The sequence below is a fragment of the Eleutherodactylus coqui genome, chromosome 6, assembly GCF_035609145.1.
Source record: "Eleutherodactylus coqui strain aEleCoq1 chromosome 6, aEleCoq1.hap1, whole genome shotgun sequence".
In the NCBI taxonomy this organism is placed as follows: Eukaryota; Metazoa; Chordata; class Amphibia; order Anura; family Eleutherodactylidae; genus Eleutherodactylus; species Eleutherodactylus coqui.
In genome coordinates, this window is record NC_089842.1 from 244,862,683 (window position 1) to 244,885,152 (window position 22,470).

Here is a 22,470-nt window from a genome sequence, read left to right on the forward strand (position 1 = left end):
GCCGGCAGCGGGGCAAGTGGGGTGGGCCTGATTGGTGCTGTATGCAGAATATTACCCTGACAATTGGTGCCGAAACCCGGGACGACAAAACCGGAGCCGTGCAGCCCTGTCCACCCGGATCCACGCCACGGAGAAGCCGTCCTGCTGCAAACCGAGCCTGATCAACTCACAGAACTCCAGGTAAGACCAGCATATATTTATGTTGTGTTTTACACTGCGAGTCTTGCAGCGGGAGGGACTATCTGTGTTTTGTGACCGGACGGGTTGGGTTAAGAGTTCTACACGGTAACTCGTGTGGGCTTCGGGTTTGCCGTCATGGACCACTGACCGTGATATGCGCACCAACCGCTCACCCAGGAACTAGTCTGTAGTCTATTTGTACTTTGAAGTCCATAGTGTTTTAACAATAGTGGAGAATGTTTGCTGTATCTGCAGAATTTTTTTCCTCTTACTTTTCATTTTGTCTCACAGAAGAAGGAACCCTCGATTTTAGTTTAGTTAGTTAATGGTTTAGCTGAGGAGGAGATGCACTCTATGAGATAGGTCTCATAGAAAAAGGGACCCTCGATTTTAGTTTAGTTAGTTAATGGTTTAGCTGAGGAGGAGATGCACTCTATGAGATAGGTCTCATAGAAAAAGGGACTCTCAGTTGTTTTGCCTTATATATGGGGCTAACGATTTGATTTCAGAGAGATGCATTCTATGAGGCTGGTTCCATAGGAGAAGGGACCCTCGGTTGTTTTGCCGGTATGTAAGGGGCTGACAATTTGGAATTAAGAGGGATGCACTCTATGGAGCGTGTTATTATTATTGTTGTTGTTCTAATATGCGTAAGACCTCATTAAAGAAGACAGAGCCCCTCAAGGGCTGCCGCCGTGCGGATCAATTGATGACGGAGAGACAAGGGTGCCAATTTGTAAAATGTAAGAAAACTTATGAAAATGTGTAACAAGAACCCGCACGGTAGATTACAAAAATGGTGACTGGGAGGAGGTCTTTAGGACCAAGAAGCGTGCCTTAAAAGACCAAGGGTTGCTAGAAAGTGCTGAAGTAACAAGCAAAGTCGAGAGGAAGGTTACAAAACATGTGATTTGTTGGCAGAGAGAGAGAGAGAGAGGAAAAGGTGTATAATACTAGATATAGTAGATATAGATAATAGATATAGATATATGTGTGTATATATGTATATACTGTATGTGCAAATGGTTAACTGAGCTTGCTTTAAGTGGGAGAAGGGTTGTTTACTTGAAGCTGCAGTCTGTCTAGTTTTCAAGGTCAAGCGATAACAAAGCAGAGAGAATGCAATACTGACCCTGGAAAATATCTTTGCTTGCTTAAAATGAATTGAAATGAATTTAATTAATTATACTGTCTTAGATTTCAGGAAATATAGCAATTTCTAAGGTATATTCTTACTGGGTTCTGAGGTCACAAATGGAGACGTCTTGGTCTCTTTCATACAGGTGTAAGCTGTCAGAAGGTCCCAGCATATGTGTTAATTATGAGTTCAAATACAGAGAAAGAAAGACAAGGGGGCTGAAAGATACCCATGCATTCTAAAATACTTCAGCGTTTAATACAGCATATAATAGCTTAAGTAGATAAGAAAGATAGAATGTCTCAGCAAACTTTTTCACATAATTTTTCATAAATAGCGTTCATTCACAATCTCATCTCAATAGAATCATGTACTTTATAACATTATAGCACTCACCTCAATGTTTTTCAACTGATGTATGTATGTTTGTCACACTTTTTTTTCTGTGTATCTGTATGTACTGGTACACCTTCAATGGGGGGTGACGGAGCAAACTTGAGCGCATGGATGGATGAGAGTTAGTGCCCAGTGTTCAGGCTGTGGTGAATGTAACATGTGTGATGTGGATATTGACTGGGGATAAAAGTCCCCCACCCCCCCATGCATAAAACTTTACTTGGTTGAGATGTGGATGCTTAGACTGTTAAGCTTAAATGAAGCTCTGTAAAAAGAAGCAAGCGACCAGTATCGAGGGGGTGGAGCTAGATGATGTAAAGGACATAATGTTTCATCCCTCTTGTCCACAAGGGAGGGGGTGAGGAGCTTGAGCAGCTAGTAAAAGTTTTTTGTTTTTTCTCTCTCTCAAATTTGATAAGACATTGCAGGCAGGATCAGATTAATAATGAATTTGCTTAAAGAATATCACATTTCCAATATTAATAGGTGTTTGTAGATTATTCTGCCCTGATGTAACTCATGTCTCTGTTATTGGTGCTAACATCTTACAGGCCTTATCTGCATCCATCAAATCTTTTTACAATGTTGTACTACTTTGAACCCGGCTACTATTCTTCCAATTGAGTACCCTGGTTCAAAGGGGGGGAGGATAAGGCATAGGTGATCTAGGTATTGCAAATCAGCCATTTTTAAATTTTTTGCAACAAGATTCTGATCTTTTTGAAATATAATATCAGCATGATTGTCTAGCAGTGATGCAACAAGAAAATTTAAGTTTTAAAAAGTTACTGAAAGCCCTTGCTAACAATGCATATTTTGAGTTGTTTTTTATAGATGGTACCAGGGGTGATTGATGACTCCACACTGAATATACAGTGGTTACACAACAAGATGTCCTAAAAGCAGAATGCCTCCGCATGTCTCAGTACAAGAAGCGGAACTGAAGGCCCTCACTGAGGCGTGTAGAGTGGCAGAGGGTAAGACGGCAAACATTTACACTGACTCCCGGTATGCATTTGGCATAGCTCATGATTACGGCCCAACATGGAAGGCCAGACAGTTTTTTACCTTAGCAGGACAGCCAATTAAAAATGGTGCAGCGGTGCAGTCTCATGGAGACCCTACTTCTACCTAACAAAGTGGAGAGCTCATACCAATTCCTACACCGGAGAAACAAGAGGCAACGCCATCACAGACCACACAGCAAAGGCAGCGGCCCTGAAGCCGTGGAAGAAAGAAGAAAAGAAGAATTTGATAAAAACTTTGGACTTTGACAAAAACTTTGGACTTTGATAAAAACTTTGGACTTTGATAAAAACTTTGGATTTTGATAAAAAACATTGGACTTTGATATGCTAAAGACTTTACAGTTACAAGCCAGCAAGGAAGAAAAGGAAAAATGGACTAAAAAGGGACGGCGTATGGTGAACAGTCAACAGCACTTGCCCACCACGGTCCCTGTGCCCCATGATGGCCCAGCTGACGCACGGAAAGACGCACCTCTCAAAGCAGCAATGATGTCGATGCTTGAACGAGGACGGGTGGCTCCTGGGGTTTCTGTAGCTGCTGCATCATTTGTCCAATCTTGCATGATCTGTCCCATAGGCAACAGAGCAGAAGTAAATTTGCCACATCACACTTGCCTAGACCACTCTACCCATTTCAGGGATTGCAAATTGGCTACACTCAGCTCCTACTTGTTGGGAAGTTTGAATATGTGCTTGTTGTTGTTGATTTCTTTTCAGGTCGGAGACCTACCCTGTTACCAAAGTAAATAAGCAGGTAATCGCACAGTAGCTCATGAATGAGGTAATCCGCAGATATGGGGTACCGGAAGTGATTGAGTCAAACAAAGGTACACACTTCACAGGTGAAATAATGCAACACATCATGTCTGCTTTGGGTATATTCCAGGCTTTTCACACACCCTACCATCCGCGGAGTAGGGGGAAAGTAGATCCAAAAGGCAATGAAGAAAATGGGCAAATGTTGAATTGAGTGTCTTCCATTAGTTTTTCTTTTTCTCCGGAGGGTACATGCCACAGTATCAGAGTTTGGGGAATGATTTTCTTGTTAATTTTGTCATAGGCCTCTCCAAGGAATTGTTAGTAATCCATTCTGCAGTCTCTGCTTTTCTCCCAGGTCCTACAGATGAGTGTCACAATTTGAAACCAGGTGACAGGGTCTATGTAAAAAAGTTTGAGAGAGAGACCCGGTTTAAAGGTCCTTACCAGATGTTGTTCACCACCCCAAATGCAGTCAAGCTTGAAGGAAAGCCCACTTGGATCCACACTTCGCACTGCAAAAACCCATGATCCTGTATATCCTTTACATGCGATAATGTGGTACAATTCCTCTAACACACACCTTTGACTACTGTACACTAGCCCCTGTTTCAGGGATCAGAACAAATTAATACAATCAATAAGAGTACACTGAGGGTGAGAATCCAACACCGCATCGTGCTAAGAGAGAAATTGACGCTCCAGGTGGTAACTTTGATGCACATGTATACATAGATGCAATAGGAGTGCTAAGGGGGGTGCCAGACGACTTAAATTCTAGAGATCATGTTTAAGCAGGTTTTGAGTCCTTATTTGCTATTGTCACTGTTAATAATAATGTAGATTGGATGAATTATATCTATTACAATCAGCAGAGGCTTGTAAACTACACCAGGGATGCTTTGCAAGGGTTAGCTGACCAGTTAGGGCCCACTGCATCCATGGCGTTCCAAAATAGAGTGGCCCTGGATATGATTTTAGCAGAAAAAGGTGGGGTATGTAATTTCCTGTACGTGTATTATCCCTTTGATCAAAAAGAGTATGAGTAAGGGACTGGATAATGTGACACCAACGTTTCCCTTGTTTGAAAAAGATGAAGAGCCAGTTCCGATAATGCCAACCACGTACGTTACCAGAAAAATGGAGAAATGTACTAGTACTGCGCCTGCCCCGGTCTCATAAGATGGACTGTCAGTGGAATTCCCATTTGCCTAGGGATAGTGCAGAAGACCTTAGGTTCGAGCAAGGGCGCACCCTGTGGGTGTTAACTTGTACAGATAGAGGGTATGGATGCCCGGAAATAAGCCCAGGGAATCCATGGCCTCCTTCTGAGGTGAGGTAGGGATCCCCCCTCCTAGGAGTAGGGACTTACGGGCAGTGGGGAAACCCTGATGCAAGGGAGAGGCGACCGAGGGAGAGTGCGATGCCTGGTGCTTGATCTCCGTATTAAGTTTTTAGGGGGGTTTGAGTAGGATACATATATATCCTTGTAGGTAGAAAAGAAAACACTGGAATATATACATTTATATAGATATAGTTATGTGCCTTTCTTTTTATATGTATACTAACTTTATTCTCATATGTACTAACTCTATGAAAAACTTAAAGGGGTTGTCCCGCGCCGAAACGGGTTTTTTTTTTTTTCAACCCCCCCCCCGTTCGGCGCGAGACAACCCCGATGCAGGGAGGTAAAGAAAGCTCACCGGAGCGCTTACCTTAATCCCCGCGCTCCGGTGACTTCTCTACTCACCGCTGAAGATGGCCTCTTCCTCCGTGGACCGCAGCTCTTCTGTGCGGTCCACTGCCGATTCCAGCCTCCTGATTGGCTGGAATCGGCACGTGACGGGGCGGAGCTACACGGAGCCCCATAGAAGACTGCAGAAGACCCGGACTGCGCAAGCGCGGCTAATTTGGCCATCGGAGGCCAAAAATTAGTCGGCTCCATGGAGACGAGGACGCTAGCAACGGAGCAGGTAAGTATAAAACTTTTTATAACTTCTGTATGGCTCATAATTAATGCACAATGTACATTACAAAGTGCATTAATATGGCCATACAGAAGTGTATAACACCACTTGCTGCCTCGGGACATCTCCTTTAATACTTCGCCTTATATCAGATATGCCAAGATGCTTTGCAAGGCAAACAGAGAAAGAATGTCCAAAGAAACTAGATGAAGGATGAAGGTTAAAGTGAAGGAGAAAAGAGATATGGAGGATGCATGCTTAGCCGCTTTCTTAGAATTGAGTGGGTGATTCTTTGCACTGGAGTTAATTAAATACGTGATTTTTTGTACATAAGCCAGAGACCAAGTATGCCTTATCAAGATGAAGACCGTTCAACTATGCATCTGGACTTTCACTGTCTCAGGCCGGAAGTCCGGACTTCCCATATATGGTTATGCTGTGAATTTGAGCCAATGAGCCCATCCATCACCCATTCCTAGTGATGAGACCAAAGGGTATAAGATCCCATGTAATCTGTAATAAAGGGCGCAGTCATGTCCCTGTGTGAGGAACTATACCAGACCTCTGTGTGGTGTTTTCTTCTTTACCGCCGGCAGCGGGGCAAGTGGGGTGGGCCTGATTGGTGCTGTGCGCAGAATATTACCCTGACACAACAAATCATCAGAACACGGTATGATAATTTATCTATACCTGTGTGGCTGACTCCAAGCTCGCCTATGTGCCGTGTCAAGGCCGATCGATTTGGATCTGCGTGACAGGTATTTTAAGTCTCGACCACGTAACAGAACCTGTCATAAGATAAAAGAGGGAGTGCTTGCATGCCTGTTGTTTTAAGAGTACTGGTTAACTGGTAAGGTTCAGGAAGGGAACCTGAACAGCTATCCCTACTCCCTGGAGGTCTGGTAGAGGATCTGGGAGAAAGGGAACTGTCAGGGGAGTTTGAGCAGGGATCCCTACTCTTGCGAGGTTTGGTTATAAAACCTGGGAGAAAGGGAACTGTCAGACGTCTGGACAGGTATCGCTACTTCTGGAGGTCTGGTATAAGACCTGGGAAAAAGGGAACTGCCAGACACGGATCCAAAGGGAACAGTGAGACTAAGCCAGTTGTACTAGTGCTCTGTCTATTTGTATGTGCGTCCCTGGTGAAGTCAACAGGCTGCTCAAGGGAGGGCCTGGACTGGATCTTCCCCCCCTAGAGAGGCAGGAAGCGGTCGGGTGTTTTGTGCAGAGACTCAAATCCTGCAAGGCCTGATTGTAGGGCCCGGGAGAAGGGAGCTGTCAGACGAGTATCCCAAGGGGCAGTGAGACTAAGCCAGCTGTACTGGTGCTCTGTTTATTTGTGTGTGTACGTCCCACCTCCATGTCGTGTCCTGATTGTAAGAAAGGATTATTGTTAACCATAAGCACATGGGGATGGGAGATCTTTACGCAGGATAACCCCTAACCCGCTCACCGGTGTGGCTATGGTCCACTGGTTGAGGGTTACTATCCACACTTATTTGTTTATCGTTTGAACGTTCATGAGTGGATCCCTCTGTCTGAGGGTAGATTATTAAACTGTGTAGCGACTGTAGAGACTCTAGGGCGGGACATACTGTGTCCAGCGTCTGAGGAGGATCCTATAATCATAAATCTGGCTGCCATGATTGAGATTGAGAGGCCAATTCTTACACCCTCCAGAAAAGTGTGGAAGGTGTGGTGAGTCAAGTTATCATTGATTAATCAAGCAATATTTCTGTTTGCTCAAAACATCATGTTTGTAATTGAATAAAGTTAGTGTGCTTGTCTGTTGTGTAGAGTTAATCCTGCTGAGTTGTTTATATAGAAATAGTCTGTTTGTCTATCATATAGAATTAGTAGCAGTCCTACTCAAACTGTAAGAAGGGATTGTTGGCAATGAGAAGCATAGGCTGGGTTATAGTCAAAATAGATGCACAAGTACACAGCGGATCATTGTGAGTTTTGGAATTTATAGGTTAAATGTGCATTATTGGATCCCTTCTAGTAAAGGCAGATTGCTAAACTGTGTTGCTGTTGACTTGTTTGAAAGTATAGGATGTGATACATTGTGCCTGTAGGCGGCAAGGAGAGAGAATCAATACTTGACAAGGTGGATGTTGACAAAAGATATAGATAGATATAGATGTATATGTATGTGAATGTATACAAAGGGTTAACCGAGTTTATTTCAGTGAGAGAGAAAGGCTGCTTGCTCGACCCCCTTACTTCCTCCTTTTCTAGGAGGAAGTGCTGTAACACAAAATGTAAGAAATAACCTTGTTGCTTTAATAGGAATAAAAAGTTATAATGAATGTAATGAATTATACTGTCTTAGAAGGCAGGTAAGAGAGAAGTATTGTAAGGTGCATTCTTACTGGTGTCTAAAGTCACAGATGGACGTTCAGCGATGTACTAAATTGTTAGAGCAAGTGGATTAGACCCAAGCGATAGAAGAGAAAGCAAATTCATGTGCTGTGACAAATAACAACTACTGTTCGTATGTCTTGTTATGTAATCTAATCTTTGTTGTACGTCCTTCATACAAATGTAAAAAGTTATATGCCACTCACATCCTGTGGGTGCTTTTAAGAATACAAGGGTTAAAGAATGCAGAAAATGTTGCGTTACAAACTGTAACAAACTGCATAGTCCGCCGTGCCTACCAGAGAATACATCTATGTTTACCAAGTGCCCAAATCCAATTGTAACCACATACAATGTTAGGTGGTCACAGCTGTGACCGAAAAAGTTACAACATAGTAGTTATACATTAGACGTTAGAATTTCCCTGAATGTCAGTTAGAGGAAGAGAAGGCGGGCTGAAATGGCATCGGTACCCACGCATGCCAAAGACACCAGCGTTCAATATAACAGTTTAGTTGTATAACAGTTCAGTAAAAAAGGAGATAGAATAATATCTCAGTCACTCAGCAACCTTTGGCACACAATATGTGAGCTACAGTACGTTACCAATCAGATGGAGATGCCTGGCATCTAAGACTGCATCTGCTCCGGTCTCCAGTTTAAAATGTCAGTTGGTTTCCCATTCACCTAGGGATAGTGTAGAAAGCCGTAGGTTCCAGTGAGGGCGCACTCTGCACGGTGTTAACTTGTACAGATAGAGGATGTGGATACCTGAAAAACATAGCCCGGGGGTATCCATGTCCTCCTTCTTAGGTGAGGTAGGGATTACACTCACCCTAAGAGTAGGGCCTTGTGGGCGATGGGGAAGCCTTGATGCTGGAGGGACGACCAGGAACAAGTCTGGGACAGAACTGTTGTAAAAGTAAATTAGCCATGTTCTCCCTTATACTCCTGACTCTTTGTCTCTTCCATTCTGTGTTATAGAGTTAATGTACATTGTGGTCTGCGGAGGGCAAGGAGGGGCTGTATGGGGGAGAGTTTTTAAAAAGAGGAAGTCACTGGGAGAAGCATTAGTACTGCAGCGTCCAGCAGTCCCAGGGTAGATAAATTAGCAGACAGTATAAAAATAAATAAATTACAGGGAGTTAGGTATAGATCTAAGTTAAGCGGAGAAGCCAAAGAATGGGAAACAAGCAGGTAACGATAAGGCCTGGTATCCACAGGAGGGACGGGGCAGATTTGACCCGTAAATTGTAAAATGTAAATTGTGTGATGCATAAGACTTTACTTGGTTGTGATGTGTATCCGAGGACTGCAAACTTTGAATGAAAAAGTAAGGAAGCAAGTGATCAGCCAAATTCAGAGGGGTGGAGCTAGATGATGCAAGAATACGTAATGGGTCAACCCTCTCTTGTCCACAAAGGAGGGGTGAGAATTTTGGGCAGTCAGAAAAAGTTTTGTCTTATTTTTCCTCCGGTCTCAAATTTGATGAGACATTGCAGGCAGATTAGATTAAATTAGATTAAATTAATAATGAATTATCTTAAAGGATATCGCATTTTAAATATGGCTGCCCTGATGGAAGGCATGTCTCTGTTAGTGGCACTGATATTTTACAAACCCTATCTGCATCCATCAAAATGGCGGCAGATGGATCGGTATGGTTTGGGACCTCAGGTGCCATTTCAGAAAAATTTATGTAAATTAAACTGCTCTTTTGGTGGAGCTGGCTTATGTGTTTGGCCTGATAGCCACTGCGGAAACTCAGCTTTCCACGGTTCCTGACAAATTATGGGCCACCTACAAGACAGACATAGGGAAATTGAATGTACTCCCCATAATGGTATATCTCAAGCCAGGATACACACCCCTGGGTCAAACAGTATCCCCTTAGTTTAAAAAAAAAAAAAAAAGGGGTGAAGGGTCAGCCACGCATGTAGTGCTGTGTGCTGATGATTTTGGAAAACTGCCGACCGGCCACAATTTCACTGTTAATTTCCCTTGCAGAAGATGGCTGCAAGGCCTGGCGGCCTCCAAAGACAAACTCCAGTTCTGCAGGAAAGGTTGTTCTCCTGGATCATTGCTTAGCCCAGGGAACTAGACATCTGGCAGCAGTACAGGCAATGGTTGACAAATCTTCTGAGTTGGTATTGGACTACCCCTAGTGGTCCTCACCCCAAATGAAATGTGCTCTTTTCATGCCTCCCCTAATATTTCTTTCCAATGTTGCACTACCTTGAACCCGGCTACTCTTCTTTCAATCGGGTATTCCGGTTCAAACGGGGGAGGGGAGGCATAGGTGATCTGAGTATTGCAGATCAGCTATTTTATAAATTTTTAAATTCTTTGCAACAAGAAAACTGTTATTGGAACCCACTGTTAATGCATATTTTGAGTTTTCTTTTTGTAGATGGCATCAGGGTGAGGATTGATGACTCCAAACCGGATATGCAGAGGTCACACAGCAAGATGTCCTAAACGCAGAAGCTCTGCTTCCGCATGTCTCAGTGCAAGAAGCGGAACTGAAGGCCCTCACTGGGGCGAGTAGAGTGGTAGAAGGTAAGACGGCAAACGTTTACACTGATTCCCGGTATGCATTTGGCATAGCTCATGATTACGGCCCGATATGGAAGGCCAGACAGTTTCTTATCTCAGTAGGACAGACAATTAAGCATGGTGCAGTGGTGCAGAGTCTCATGGAGTCTCTGGAGGCCCTACTGCTACCTGACAGTGGAGAGCTCACACTGATTCCTACAATGGAGAAGCGAGAGACGACACCCTCGCCGACAGCACAGCAAAGGCAGTGGCCCACAAGCCGTGGAAGAAAGAAGAAGAGATACTGACAGCATGAGTCAGTGGCAAAAACTTTGGACATTGGCAAGACCTTGGACATTGACAAAAACTTTGGACATTGGCAAGACCTTGGACATTGACAAAAACTTTGGACATTAACAAAAAAACTTTGGACATTGATATGCTAAGGACTTTACAGTTACAAGCCAGCCAGGAAGGAAAGCGAAAACGGACTAGAGATGGGAGAGTCAGAACAGGACGGCGTATGGCGAACAGTCAGCAGAACTGGCCTACAACGGTCCTTATGCCCCATGATGGCCCAACTGGCACACAGAAAGACGTACCTATCAAAGCAGCAATGACGTCGGCACCGAACGAGAACAGGTGACACCTGGGTTCTCTGTAGCTGCTGCATCATTTGTCCAGTTTGCATGATCTTTGCCATATGCGAGTCAGGACAGAAGTAAGGTGGCCATATAACATTTGCCTAGACCACTCTACCCATTTCAGAGATTGCAAATTGACTACATTCAGCTTCCACCTGTTGAGGAGTATGAATATGTGCTTGTTGCTGTTGGTGTCTTTCCAGGTTGGAGGCCCACCCTGTTACTAAGTTAAATAAGCAGGTAAACACACAGAAGCTCATGAATGAGGTAATCTGCAGATACAGGGTACCGGAAGTGAATGAGTTAAACGAAGGTATACACTTCACAGGTGAAATAATGCAAGATCATGTCTGCTCTGGGCACATCCTAGGCCTTTCACGCACCCTACCATACACGGAGTAGTGGGAAAGTAGGAAAGAGGAACGGTACCCTAAAATCTAAGATAGAAGGCAATGGAGAAAACGGACTAAGTGTCTTTTATTAGCCTGTTTCCTCAGTTAGGTACATACCTAACAGGAGAAGAGAAAAAATAAGTTTAAAACATTGTGTATTTAGAACACTGTGATAGGTTTTCGCTAAGATTTTGCTTTATTTTATCTGCAGTGCACTCTGCTCATGCGACGCAACATGCCGGCGTTACAACGCCCCTGGTCCTGTTACCTTGCCGCCTCTGGAAAAGGGAAGTGGGAATAATCACCTTGTAGTTTTTCCTTCCAGACTGATAGATATGATTATGCACTTACCAATGAGACAGGGGTTCAGTCGTGTTGATCAGTTATTAGATAGTCCTAATTTTGCACTCTTTGTGGATAAATCGAGGTATCGTCAAGAAGGCAGGTTCTGCACAAGTTATGCAGTGTTTACCTGAAATAGTAAAAGCCGAACCTCTCTTAACCTAATGACTCGAGATCCCAGTTGGTAGCTTAGACCTCCACATGTACAGAGATGCCGTAGGGGTACCTATGAGGGTACCAGATGAATATAAAGCCAGAGATCAAGTTAAAGCAGAATGGGTCTGGTCCTGTGGTAATCTTTTCTACACAAATATCCCCACCAATATTCCAGGAGGGCCGTGTGCACCGTCCCGGCTAAGTATCCTGATGTACCAAAGACCCGATTGCCATGAACCCACACTTAGGTATTGGAGGGGCATTTACAGCCTGAGCGACAGTTGTGAAAGACCGCCCACTCTGCTGAGTTTTCAGAACATTCTACTCTAGAGTTTACTCTGATAAAGAAGTTATTATATTAATTATGTTTGTCACCTTTATAGTTATCCTAATTTCTATTTGTTGTTGTGTACAGTGTATTCCAACCCCGATGACTATCTATTCCACCCCGATGACTACCTGCTCCATTGTGTGCCTACCACGATCTGGGACGTCAAGGAGGGTCAATGGTTGAGGATTAATATGGGGTAGTGTAGGGACAGTTAGTGTAGTTAGTTTAGTGAAACGGATAGTTTCAAGGGGGGTTTGTGGTGGATATCCATTATATCTATATTTTCGGGACAGTGGACCTGTGTAGTGGACAGTGGACCTGTTTTTATATGTTAAGAATTCTGTATACCAATGACAATACTTTTCCATTGTTGTTTGTTTTCCTACAAGAATAGATATATACGTATTCTTCCATGTATCCAATCTATCCACTTCCTTATATGTAAATATAATGAAACTTTCTCTAAACTCCTATAGATGCAAGCAGAAGCTAGCATTTAACATTTAGCAAGAACGCTCTATTTCCCGATTCTTAGTAACTTTAGCAGGGGTAAAATCAGACACAAGTAACCACAGTCTGGAGCAGTACCGTTTTTAGCTACCGCAATAATAACCCAAGCAGTTTTACAGGAAACGTATGCAAATAATATGGGAACTTTATACTAACAATAGTGCAAGATGTAACCTCCAATCATATCGGAGCATCCACACGTGGGCCCAAGACAACCCAGTCATCTCGTCCTGCCCTCTCCGGACTGATACCACGTGACGGGCAATAACAGATAATAATAATTAAACAATACGTTGTATCTATGTATTCTTTGACCTGCCCAGAAGGGCAGATATGTTAAACTCTTTAAAAGAGGCTGCGCGCCGACAAATAAAGCAGAATTAAGGACGTTTATACATGCTGAACCTGTGTCAGTGTGAAATCTTCTTGTGCGCACAACCAATTCATATTTAATCTGGAAGGGTGCAAACATTCCTATTTGAGTAGGCCGTGGACTCACAAAGGTAATCCACGGCAGTCTTAGTGTGGACACCCACTGGCGATATTTTCTTTCTTGCGTTGCGGGAGCACGGGAAAACTCTCGGCTCGCAGCGCAAGAAAGACGCCAGAATAGAACCGGCATATCGCTAGTGCTTTCAATGGGGCCAGCAGCAGCAGCGCTAGCCCCATTGAAAAGAGATGGAGAATGCCGCGGACTTCTGCCACAGCTGTGACAGCTGTGACTGCTGTGGCAGGAGTTTCCTTCATCCCGCGGTCCTCTGTCACAGCTGTCACAGCTGTGGCAGAAGTTCGCGGCATGCTATTCCATTGCTTTCAATGGGATTGTCACTGCTGCCGATCCCATTGAAAGCACTGCTTTCTAGCAAGCCCCACAGTATGATTATCGGGGAAGGGCTTGAAATATAAGCCCTTCCCCGATAATCATCAATAAGTAGTAAAAAATTTTTTTTTTTAAATTACTCACCTCTCCGCCGCTCAGCCGCATCCTCCGGCTGGCTCCCCTGCACTGCTGTTAAGCTCCTTCAGCAGGCGGGGATTTAAAAATCCCTGCCTCCTGAAAGGGCTGTGCTGATTGGCTGAGGGCTCAGCCAATAGCAGCTACTGCTTAGCTATTGGCTGAGTGCTCTGCCAATCACACATAGCTCTTAGCTATTCATTCATGAATAACAATATCTTAGTTATTCATGAATGAATAGCTAAGAGCTATCTGTCATTGGCTGAGCGCTCAGCCAATAGCTAAGCACTAGCTGCTATTGGCTGAGCCCTCAGCCAATCAGCACAGGCCTTTTAGGAGGTGTTTTTTTTTTAAATCCCCACCTGCTGAAAGAGCTTAACAGCAGTGCAGGGGAGCCAGCCGGAGGACGCGGCTGAGCGGCGGAGAGGCGAGTAATTTGAAAAAAAAAAAAATTTTACCACTTATTGATGATTATCGGGGAAGGGCTTATATTTTTTAAGCCCTTCCCCAATATTCATACTGCGGGGCTTGCCAGAAAGCAGTGGGATAGCATTTTATTTTATTTATCCATCAACATAGTGTCTACCCTGTCTGGGGCAGAAGTACACATAAGCCATATGGCTAAGCCAGAGGCCATGCAAGGGAGAGGAGGTGGCATGCAGCATGGGAATAAGGATGGAAACCAACTGCACCCCTGAAAGTAGGTGAGCAGAGGTGACTGTGGCGGTATGTGTGACATATACAGCTTCCTGTATTATACTCCACTCATTTAATTTATTCTCTTTTTTACAGATCAGTGAAGCCATCTCATACCTCCCCATTAATAATGCATTACGGCGCAATATCAGTCATTTATTTAACACCATAACGCTATATGATGTAAGTTTAAGTCCTGGCTTTGATTTGCTGAATGCAACAGAATATAAAATTAGTCTCAAGCTGAGCCCTTGCCATCCCTCTGTTAACCCCTTACATGCCACGATCTATGTAGATCACGGAATGTAAAGGGTTCACAGAAAGAGCTTGCTCCCTTTGTGACATGATTGGCCCTCCACAATGTAATTGCGGTCGGTTGATGGGTTGCTGTGAGGGTGTGCTCTATGCAGGAAGATTTGTGGTTTCTATGGGCACCATTTTTGGGTTAAATATGGATTTTTGAAATTTCCTTCGAGATGGTGTGACCAAAAAAGTCCAACATGTTATTTACATTCTAAAAAGCAATATTAAATTTTAAAAAAATTCAAATCCGAGAAAAGTTTTTTTAAAACTTTTAATATTTATTATTTTTTGTAATAAATGTAAAACCTTTTTTCACTTATTTGTATCCTTTTTTAGTCCCTAAGGGCTCTTGAACTTGCAATCACTTATGCAAAATATTGCAATACTTCAGTATTACATTATGTTATATCCCTGCTTTGATTCTATTAAGTGGAAAAGGGAAAAAAATAAAAATAGGAGTGGAGCTACCTGAATGGGTGAGTGATTTGGAAAACATTATAGGCAGAAGAACATGCAGAAGATGTGATTCTTCTCTCTCGTTAAGATGGCGGGTCATGGAATAGACCTAGTTGTTCGGGTGCAGCCAACCCAATGATAGTCACACTGGCAATTGAGAATATTCTGATGGATTAGTGAAAAACAAAGCTATAGGCGCAGTTGACTGAAATATAAAGTCCAGTCCAATACAGAAAGTAAGCTCAGCTACTCCGTTTTATTTTAAACCAGTACAAAAAGATGTGCTTCTGGGCAACGCGCCCTTCGTCAGTTATAGCACGGGATACACCTTCTGTTGGCTATTGGTATGTGCATTGATTCTATTAAGACGTAGCACTGACGTCTTAAAAGGCAGGAATGATGGCAGCCCTAAGGGCTTTTTAAAAGGTCATCAGCTGTCATGACACCCAAACAGTAGGCAAAGTACAGAGTAAAAGTTGGTAGCGCTGCTACTGAGCTGCATACGTAGAGCCTAAATGGTTTAGCATTGTGTAGAGAATGGATATCATGGAAGTGCTGCCAATCCAGAGGGTGTGCCACAGCAACTAGGAAAGGGCGTATTCATAGTAAATAGGAAAATAGATACCAAATAAATAATGGCGCAAACTTCTTATTCACACAACTTAAGGCAACTGAATAACGTCCAGCTTCTCTTTTACTTATTACACAGCAAAAATCATGTGTTTTGCAGCATAGCACCCCTTCCTCAGCTTAGCTGGCGGTCACACTGTTATTATGGAGAAGGGCTGTATAAACAGTGTCCCTTTCTGAGAAAAGTGTCAGACTGACCGTCAACAACTGAATTACTTAGTGTTTCCTGGTTTAATACCTATTTTGTTTCCTCTGATATTTTGTCTTCTTTTTGTAGCATGGAGACACAAAAATTCTACTGGGTAGTGTCCCTCATTCATCTCTATGGAAGTTATCAGCAATGTTTCTCTGTATTTCAGTGAGAGTGTTGGGCATACCCAAAGAGACAATGGATTATTGTAGCCATCAGGAAGGTGAGTTATACTCGGTTTCAGTCAGAGAGAATTCAGACTCAGCACTATGTCCTTTTTTTCCAAAGCCAATACCAAACAGGATTATGTGCTCATGTACCCAGCAGACCCTTGTGCATGGAGCTGATACAGCATTGCACAGAGGCCATATGGCTTCATAGTATGGAACTCTACAGCCTCAATGTGCTGTCATATGGGCTCCCTGGGGTACTAGATGTTAGGAGATATGCTTCTCTGCATACACATTCAGAATCATCTAGTAAGAAGTAGGCAAGACATACTGATCTCCTCAAGGAAAATACACAGTTCAAAGCTAAATATTTACCTTTATCACCATATTGATGTAATGCAGATGATCATATGAGATCTCAGGGCTATTCTCAGTCCAAATAAAGTTTCCAAACACTAAGTTTTAATAACATCAAACTAACCAATTGTTTAAAGGAAACCTTTTACCTGCCTAAAGCACCACAAACTAACTTACGGGGCTGTTAGGGCAGGTGACAGAGAGTTTCGTCCGCATCACAGACTCCGGTGGCAGGTACCTCAGGATGCACAAAGAGGCCAAGTAAAAAAATAGTACATCACCCCCCAGCTCTCTTTACCTGCAAAGAGAATAGCTTAATTAAACTCACAGTTTAATCATAGCAGCATGATACCACCACTATAAAACAGTATAGAAATGTATTCATGATATGCAGGCTTCTCCCACTGCAGATTGATAGCTTTCTCCCTATGCACAGTAAAAGGGAGAAGGCTGTCAATCAGTTGCTGGAGGGTGGGGGAGCTTACATTTCATGAATACATTGGACTCTTGCTATACAGGCATCATGCTGCAATGATGAAACTGTAAGTTTAAATTAAACTATTGCAGACACCTATAGGCACATTAATAGAATTGTCTATGAACTCTGCAGGTGAGTTCGATCATACAGGAAGCCCCAGTTTGATTATTAAATTCTAGTTGAAAGATTTACATATGAACTACTAACTGGCAGACTTAACTTTAGGTTTCTACTTCTCCTTGTGAGCAACAATGAATATGACAGCCTTAGCATCACAAACGTCACTCACAACTTTTCTCTCCTTAACCTTACAGCAATCAATCACAAAGCCTTCTCCAGCTAGAGCTTTCCTGGCCAAATCCTCATCATATCTGAGAATATGGATCTTGTCTTTGCCAACTGTTAAATATGTTGCATTTAAAGACCCAAATAATATGAGATGTCCCCCAGGATTCAGCAGCCTTGAGAACTTCCCAAGACATCTCCTGAAATCATCATGGTCTTTGCTGATAACATCTAGAAGCCAAGCGCTGATAATACAGTCGGCTGGTGGGAGGTCCAGCGGTTCTATTATATTTTCTTTCTCGAAGTCACATTTCATAACATGTTGAACTGCTGATCTCATTTTTTCTTCTTTGTCCTGTAACTGCTCTCTGAAAGAAATGGGAAAAATGAGGAAAGTCATTATCCCACTGACATCACTATGGGCATTACAGCTCAGCAGTTACCACTATATATCAGTAATCTGTAGATTGTTGGCTCCCAGTGCGGGTAGAAAGACTTGAAGTCAACCAAGACCGGAGTACAAAGTGTCAGGCTTATATTTCTAACTGTAGACTAGCATTACAAATGTATTGGGCCTATTCTGTCCAGTATATTTATTAATGCCCTGGTAGAAGGGCTGCACAGTAAAACAGCAATATTTGCAGATGAAACAAAACTATGTTCAGTAATTAACAGAAGAGAGGACAGTGTACAATTGTAAATGGATCTGGCTGAATTGGGAGTTTGGGCAGAAAAGTGGCAAATGAGGTTTAACACTGCTAAGTGTAAGGTTATACATATGGGCAGGAAAAAAGGCCACCAGCGCAGACTAAATGGGAAACCACTGGGCAAACCTGACATGACAAAGGACGTGGAGACTTTAATTAACAGTAAATAAAAGAGATATAGGAGCACATTTGTACTGCAGCAATGATGACAATGACAGCGGGTTTTCTCCTAATAGTTGATCCATTATTTCACCTCTTTCCCTCTGCGTCTACATGAAGCTGTGTGGCATGGCCCCAATGAAACGCTCCGGTCCGTGTGTCCAGCCATCTTTTCAGCTCCAGGATGCATCGGTCAGTGGCCTTCAGCACTATAATATGTTTGAAAAACTCACAGGCCGCGTACAAATGATGAATCATGGGACCAATGCTGAGGTCAACCAAGATTTCTCCTTTAATGAGACCTGTAAGAATAAATGGCAAATATTGAAGCATCTACAGTAAAAACTTTATCCCTCTGTGGTTCCACCTTATGTCTCAATGTATTTCATCCACCCACTTTACTAAATAGCCCAAGTGATGTTTTTTTGTCATGGTTTTTGCTTTTTTGTGTATATTCATTAACATTACATGAATGTTTTCCTTTAATTTCTACCAAACAAAACATGAATAGTCAACTGTACCATCAGCAAAGGTTGGGATTTTCAGACCATGGAGGGAATTACCTATTCGATGGAATCCTTGCTAGAGACAATGGGAACCTTACAATGGCAGGAAAGCATATGTTTATCAGGCACCTTGCTGCTCTCATCAGGAGAGCTTTAAACTATAACAATATGAGAAGGGAAATGAAAGGCCAGGAAAAAATATACAGCTAATGAATACAACAGTGTACCTCGCTATTAAAAGTGGAAAGGAAAAATAAATGGTAAAACTTCAAAAGGAAAGTAGAGGAACAAGAGACCCCGATCACAAACTAACATGTTTTTATACAAATGCACAGAGCTGGGAAACAAACAAGGAGAATTGGACAAGAGACCCCGATCACAAACTAACATGTTTTTATACAAATGCACAGAGCATGGGAAACAAACAAGAAGAATTGGACAAGAGACCCCGATCACAAACTAACATGTTTTTATACAAATGCACAGAGCTGGGAAACAAACAAGGAGAATTGGACAAGAGACCCCGATCACAAACTAACATGTTTTTATACAAATGCATAGAGCATGGGAAACAAACAAGAAGAATTGGACAAGAGACCCCGATCACAAACTAACATCTTTTTATACAAATGCACAGAGTTGGGAAACAAACAAGAATTAAAGCTTCTAACACAGGAAGAGAAATATGATGTCGTAGGCATCACGGAAACTTGGTGGGATGATACACATGATTATTCCAAGGCTTTAAGGATACTACTTATTTATAAGACACAGACTTAATAAAAATGGAGGAGGTGTTGCATTTTATGTTATGAAAGCCTACATCTCCACACAGATCTAAAAGTCATTCTGTAGATAGTGTTTGGGTAGGAATACATGGCAGGAACAACAGAAAGCGCCATTGTAAACATTTTCTTTAGGGCTCCTGGACAAGCAGAAGATATGGATGAGCTGTTTCTACATAAGATGGCCACTTTCTCAAAAAAGTAGGACTAAGGCCCATTTAGACAGGATGAATGTCTGCTGCATGGGAGCTAGTGTCACTGGCTCCCAGCAGGGTAGCGGGATATTTCTTTCCTCAGGCACCCCTGTCCCTCTCTATTGACTTAACATAGTGGCCATTCATTAGTGAATGGCTGCTATTTACACTGAACCATGATCATTCAGCTCATCGTCCATCCTTTTTGCTGCATAAATGATGGACATTAATCGTTCCGTGTATATAGCAGCAGTTCAGTATTGAATGTCCGCTATGCTAAGTCAATGGAGAGGGGAGGAGGAGAGAGAGGAGTGAAATATCCTGCAGCCTCTCTGTCAACCTGCTGGCCGTTCTGTCAGAGAGCCTACGATACTATCTTCCGCGCAATAGCACAGGAGCGAGTGTAAGAGGGGAATGAGTGTCGGTCATCGTCTCACAACATAATTGTGGTCACAGATTCCCTTTGCAGGTAAAGGGAGCTGGGTGATGTACTTTTTTTACTTGGACTCTTTGTGTATCCCGAGGTACCTGCCACCGGAGTCTGTGATGTCTGTCACATTCCCTAAGATTCGTTACATCTAAATAGGCCTCCAGTGATCAAGGGAGATTTTAATTATCCAGACATTTGCTGAAAATCTCTTACAGCCAAAACGATTAGGTTCAACAAATTCATTAATCTCTCTTGCTGACAACTCTCTCTTCCAAGAGGTAGAAGAGCTCTGCTCCTAACCCTACTGTATGTTACTTTAGGCACAAAGTGATATTGATAATAAGATACAGTTGTGTTGTAGGGATGAATATAGCTCCATAATAAAAGTAGGAAAAAGGAAAGTAAATAAACGGACTAGGAAAAATATATAATAATAGTTAAACATAGAAAGATACATACCAGCTGTGAACGCTTTTGTAAGATTTTCAATGGGGAATTTCAAGGTCTCCTCTGCAAAGACCATTTCAGGTTTATCTGAAAAGTACATCTCCAGATATTGTCTGGAATCAAAGCCATCTACATGATAGAGCTTACAGGCAGAGGACTCCATTGTCTAACCTTCACAGTCTGATAAGTAAGGACTGACTGAGTGACTCGTTCTACACCTCAAGCTATTTATAGGAGTACTAGAGAATCAACTTGCAATTTCTGTTACTTATCACATGATGAGTATTATTACCTTCATGTGACAGTCAAGGTAGCCTATTATAGTAGCTTTATCTTAGGTTAGCATAAAATATTAACCCCTTAGTGACCAAGCCCGTTTGCGCCTTAATGACCAGGCCAAATTTTGCAAATATGACACGTGTCACTTTAACATGGAAAAACACCAGAAAGGTTTTTCATATCCAAGCGATTCTGACCTTGTTTGTTCGACACATGTTGTACTTCATTTAGGCGGAAAAAAAAGACCGATAGAATTCATGTTTATTTATTAAAAGCGCCAAAACTGGGAAAACATTTTTAAAAATCGTCATTTTTTCACATTTCCAACTGCAATATCTCAAATATGTGCAAACATAATATAGAAATTTTTGCTAAGATATATATTTCCACCCGTTTACTTTATTTTGGAAAAACTTTTGGTTTTTTTAACCATTTAGGAGCCGTACAAATTTAACATTACTTTTCAGCATTTTGAGGAACACTCTGTTTTCCTACACCAAGCCAAGATTAGAAAGGCTCATAGGAGTCAAAATGATAGATACCCCCACAAATGACCCCATTTTATAATCTGCACCCCTTAACGTATTCACTGAGGGGTGTCATGAGTATTTTAACCCCACAGTTTTTTTTCAGTAGTCAATGCAATTTAGAAGAGAAAAACTAAAATTTCATATTTTTGCAAATATGTCATTTTAAAGACAGGACTTTTTCTATAATACACATGAAAATGAGGATTTGCACCCCAGAATGGATACCCCTGTTTGTCCTGTGCTCAGAAACATACCCATTGTGGCCCTAGTATTACGTCTGTATACACAATGGGGCCCAAAATGAAAGGAGCAACCGGTGGCTTTCAGAACAGTAATTTTGCTTGAAGGAGATTTAGGCCCTATTGCACACTTGTAGAGCCATTGAGTGACCAAAACTATGGAGAACCCCCACAAGTGACCCCATTTTGAAAAGTAGACCCCTTACCAAATTTATCTAGGGGTACAATGACTTTTTTGACGTCACAGTTTTTGCATGAATCTAAGTCAAGCAGAAGGAAAAAAATTACGATTTTCATATTTTTGGTAATTCTGTCATTTTAAAAGCAGTTTTTTTTGTACAGCACATAAAAGAATGAAGACTTGCACCCCAAAATGGATACCCATGTTTGTCCTGTGCTCATAAACATACCCATTGTGGCCCTATTCTTACGTCTGTATGCACAATGGGGCCCAAAATGAAAGGAGCAAGCGGTGGCTTTCGGAACAGAAATTTTGCTTGAAGGAGATTTAGTCCCCATTGCACACTTGTAGAGCCCTTGAGTGACCAAAACGATGGAGAACCCCCACAAGTGACCCCATTTTGAAAAGAAGACCCCTTAACGAATTTATCTAGGGGTACGATAACCTTTTTGAATTCACTGTTTTTGAATGAATCTAAGCCAAGCAGAAGGAAAAAATTATGATTTTCATTCTTTTGGCAATTGTGTCAATTTAAAAACAGTTTTTTTTTGTACAGTGTACATAGGAATGAAGACGTTCACCCCAAAATAGATCCCCCCGTTTGTCCCGTGTTCAGAAACATACCCATTGTGGCCCTAATCTACTTAAAGTTAACATGGCTAGGCCTATAATGGAAGGAGCACCCGTTGGATTTCAGGGTACAACGGAATAAATTCCAGGCCCCATTGCCCACTTGTAGAGCCATTGAGCGGCC

General features: G+C 42.3%; 1 protein-coding gene across 1 annotated transcript; it reads right to left on the bottom strand.

The window, feature by feature from the left end:
- Window positions 1-14,983: 14,983 nt before the first annotated feature.
- Window positions 14,984-20,694, bottom strand: LOC136633470 (nicotinamide N-methyltransferase-like). The gene is made up of 3 exons (XM_066609233.1): window positions 20,500-20,694; window positions 18,220-18,427; window positions 14,984-17,627 (listed from the first exon to the last, which is right to left on the bottom strand). Exons 1-3 carry the CDS (start codon window positions 20,648-20,650, stop codon window positions 17,204-17,206), a joined length of 783 nt encoding a protein of 260 aa, XP_066465330.1. The 5' UTR covers window positions 20,651-20,694; the 3' UTR covers window positions 14,984-17,203.
- Window positions 20,695-22,470: the final 1,776 nt, after the last annotated feature.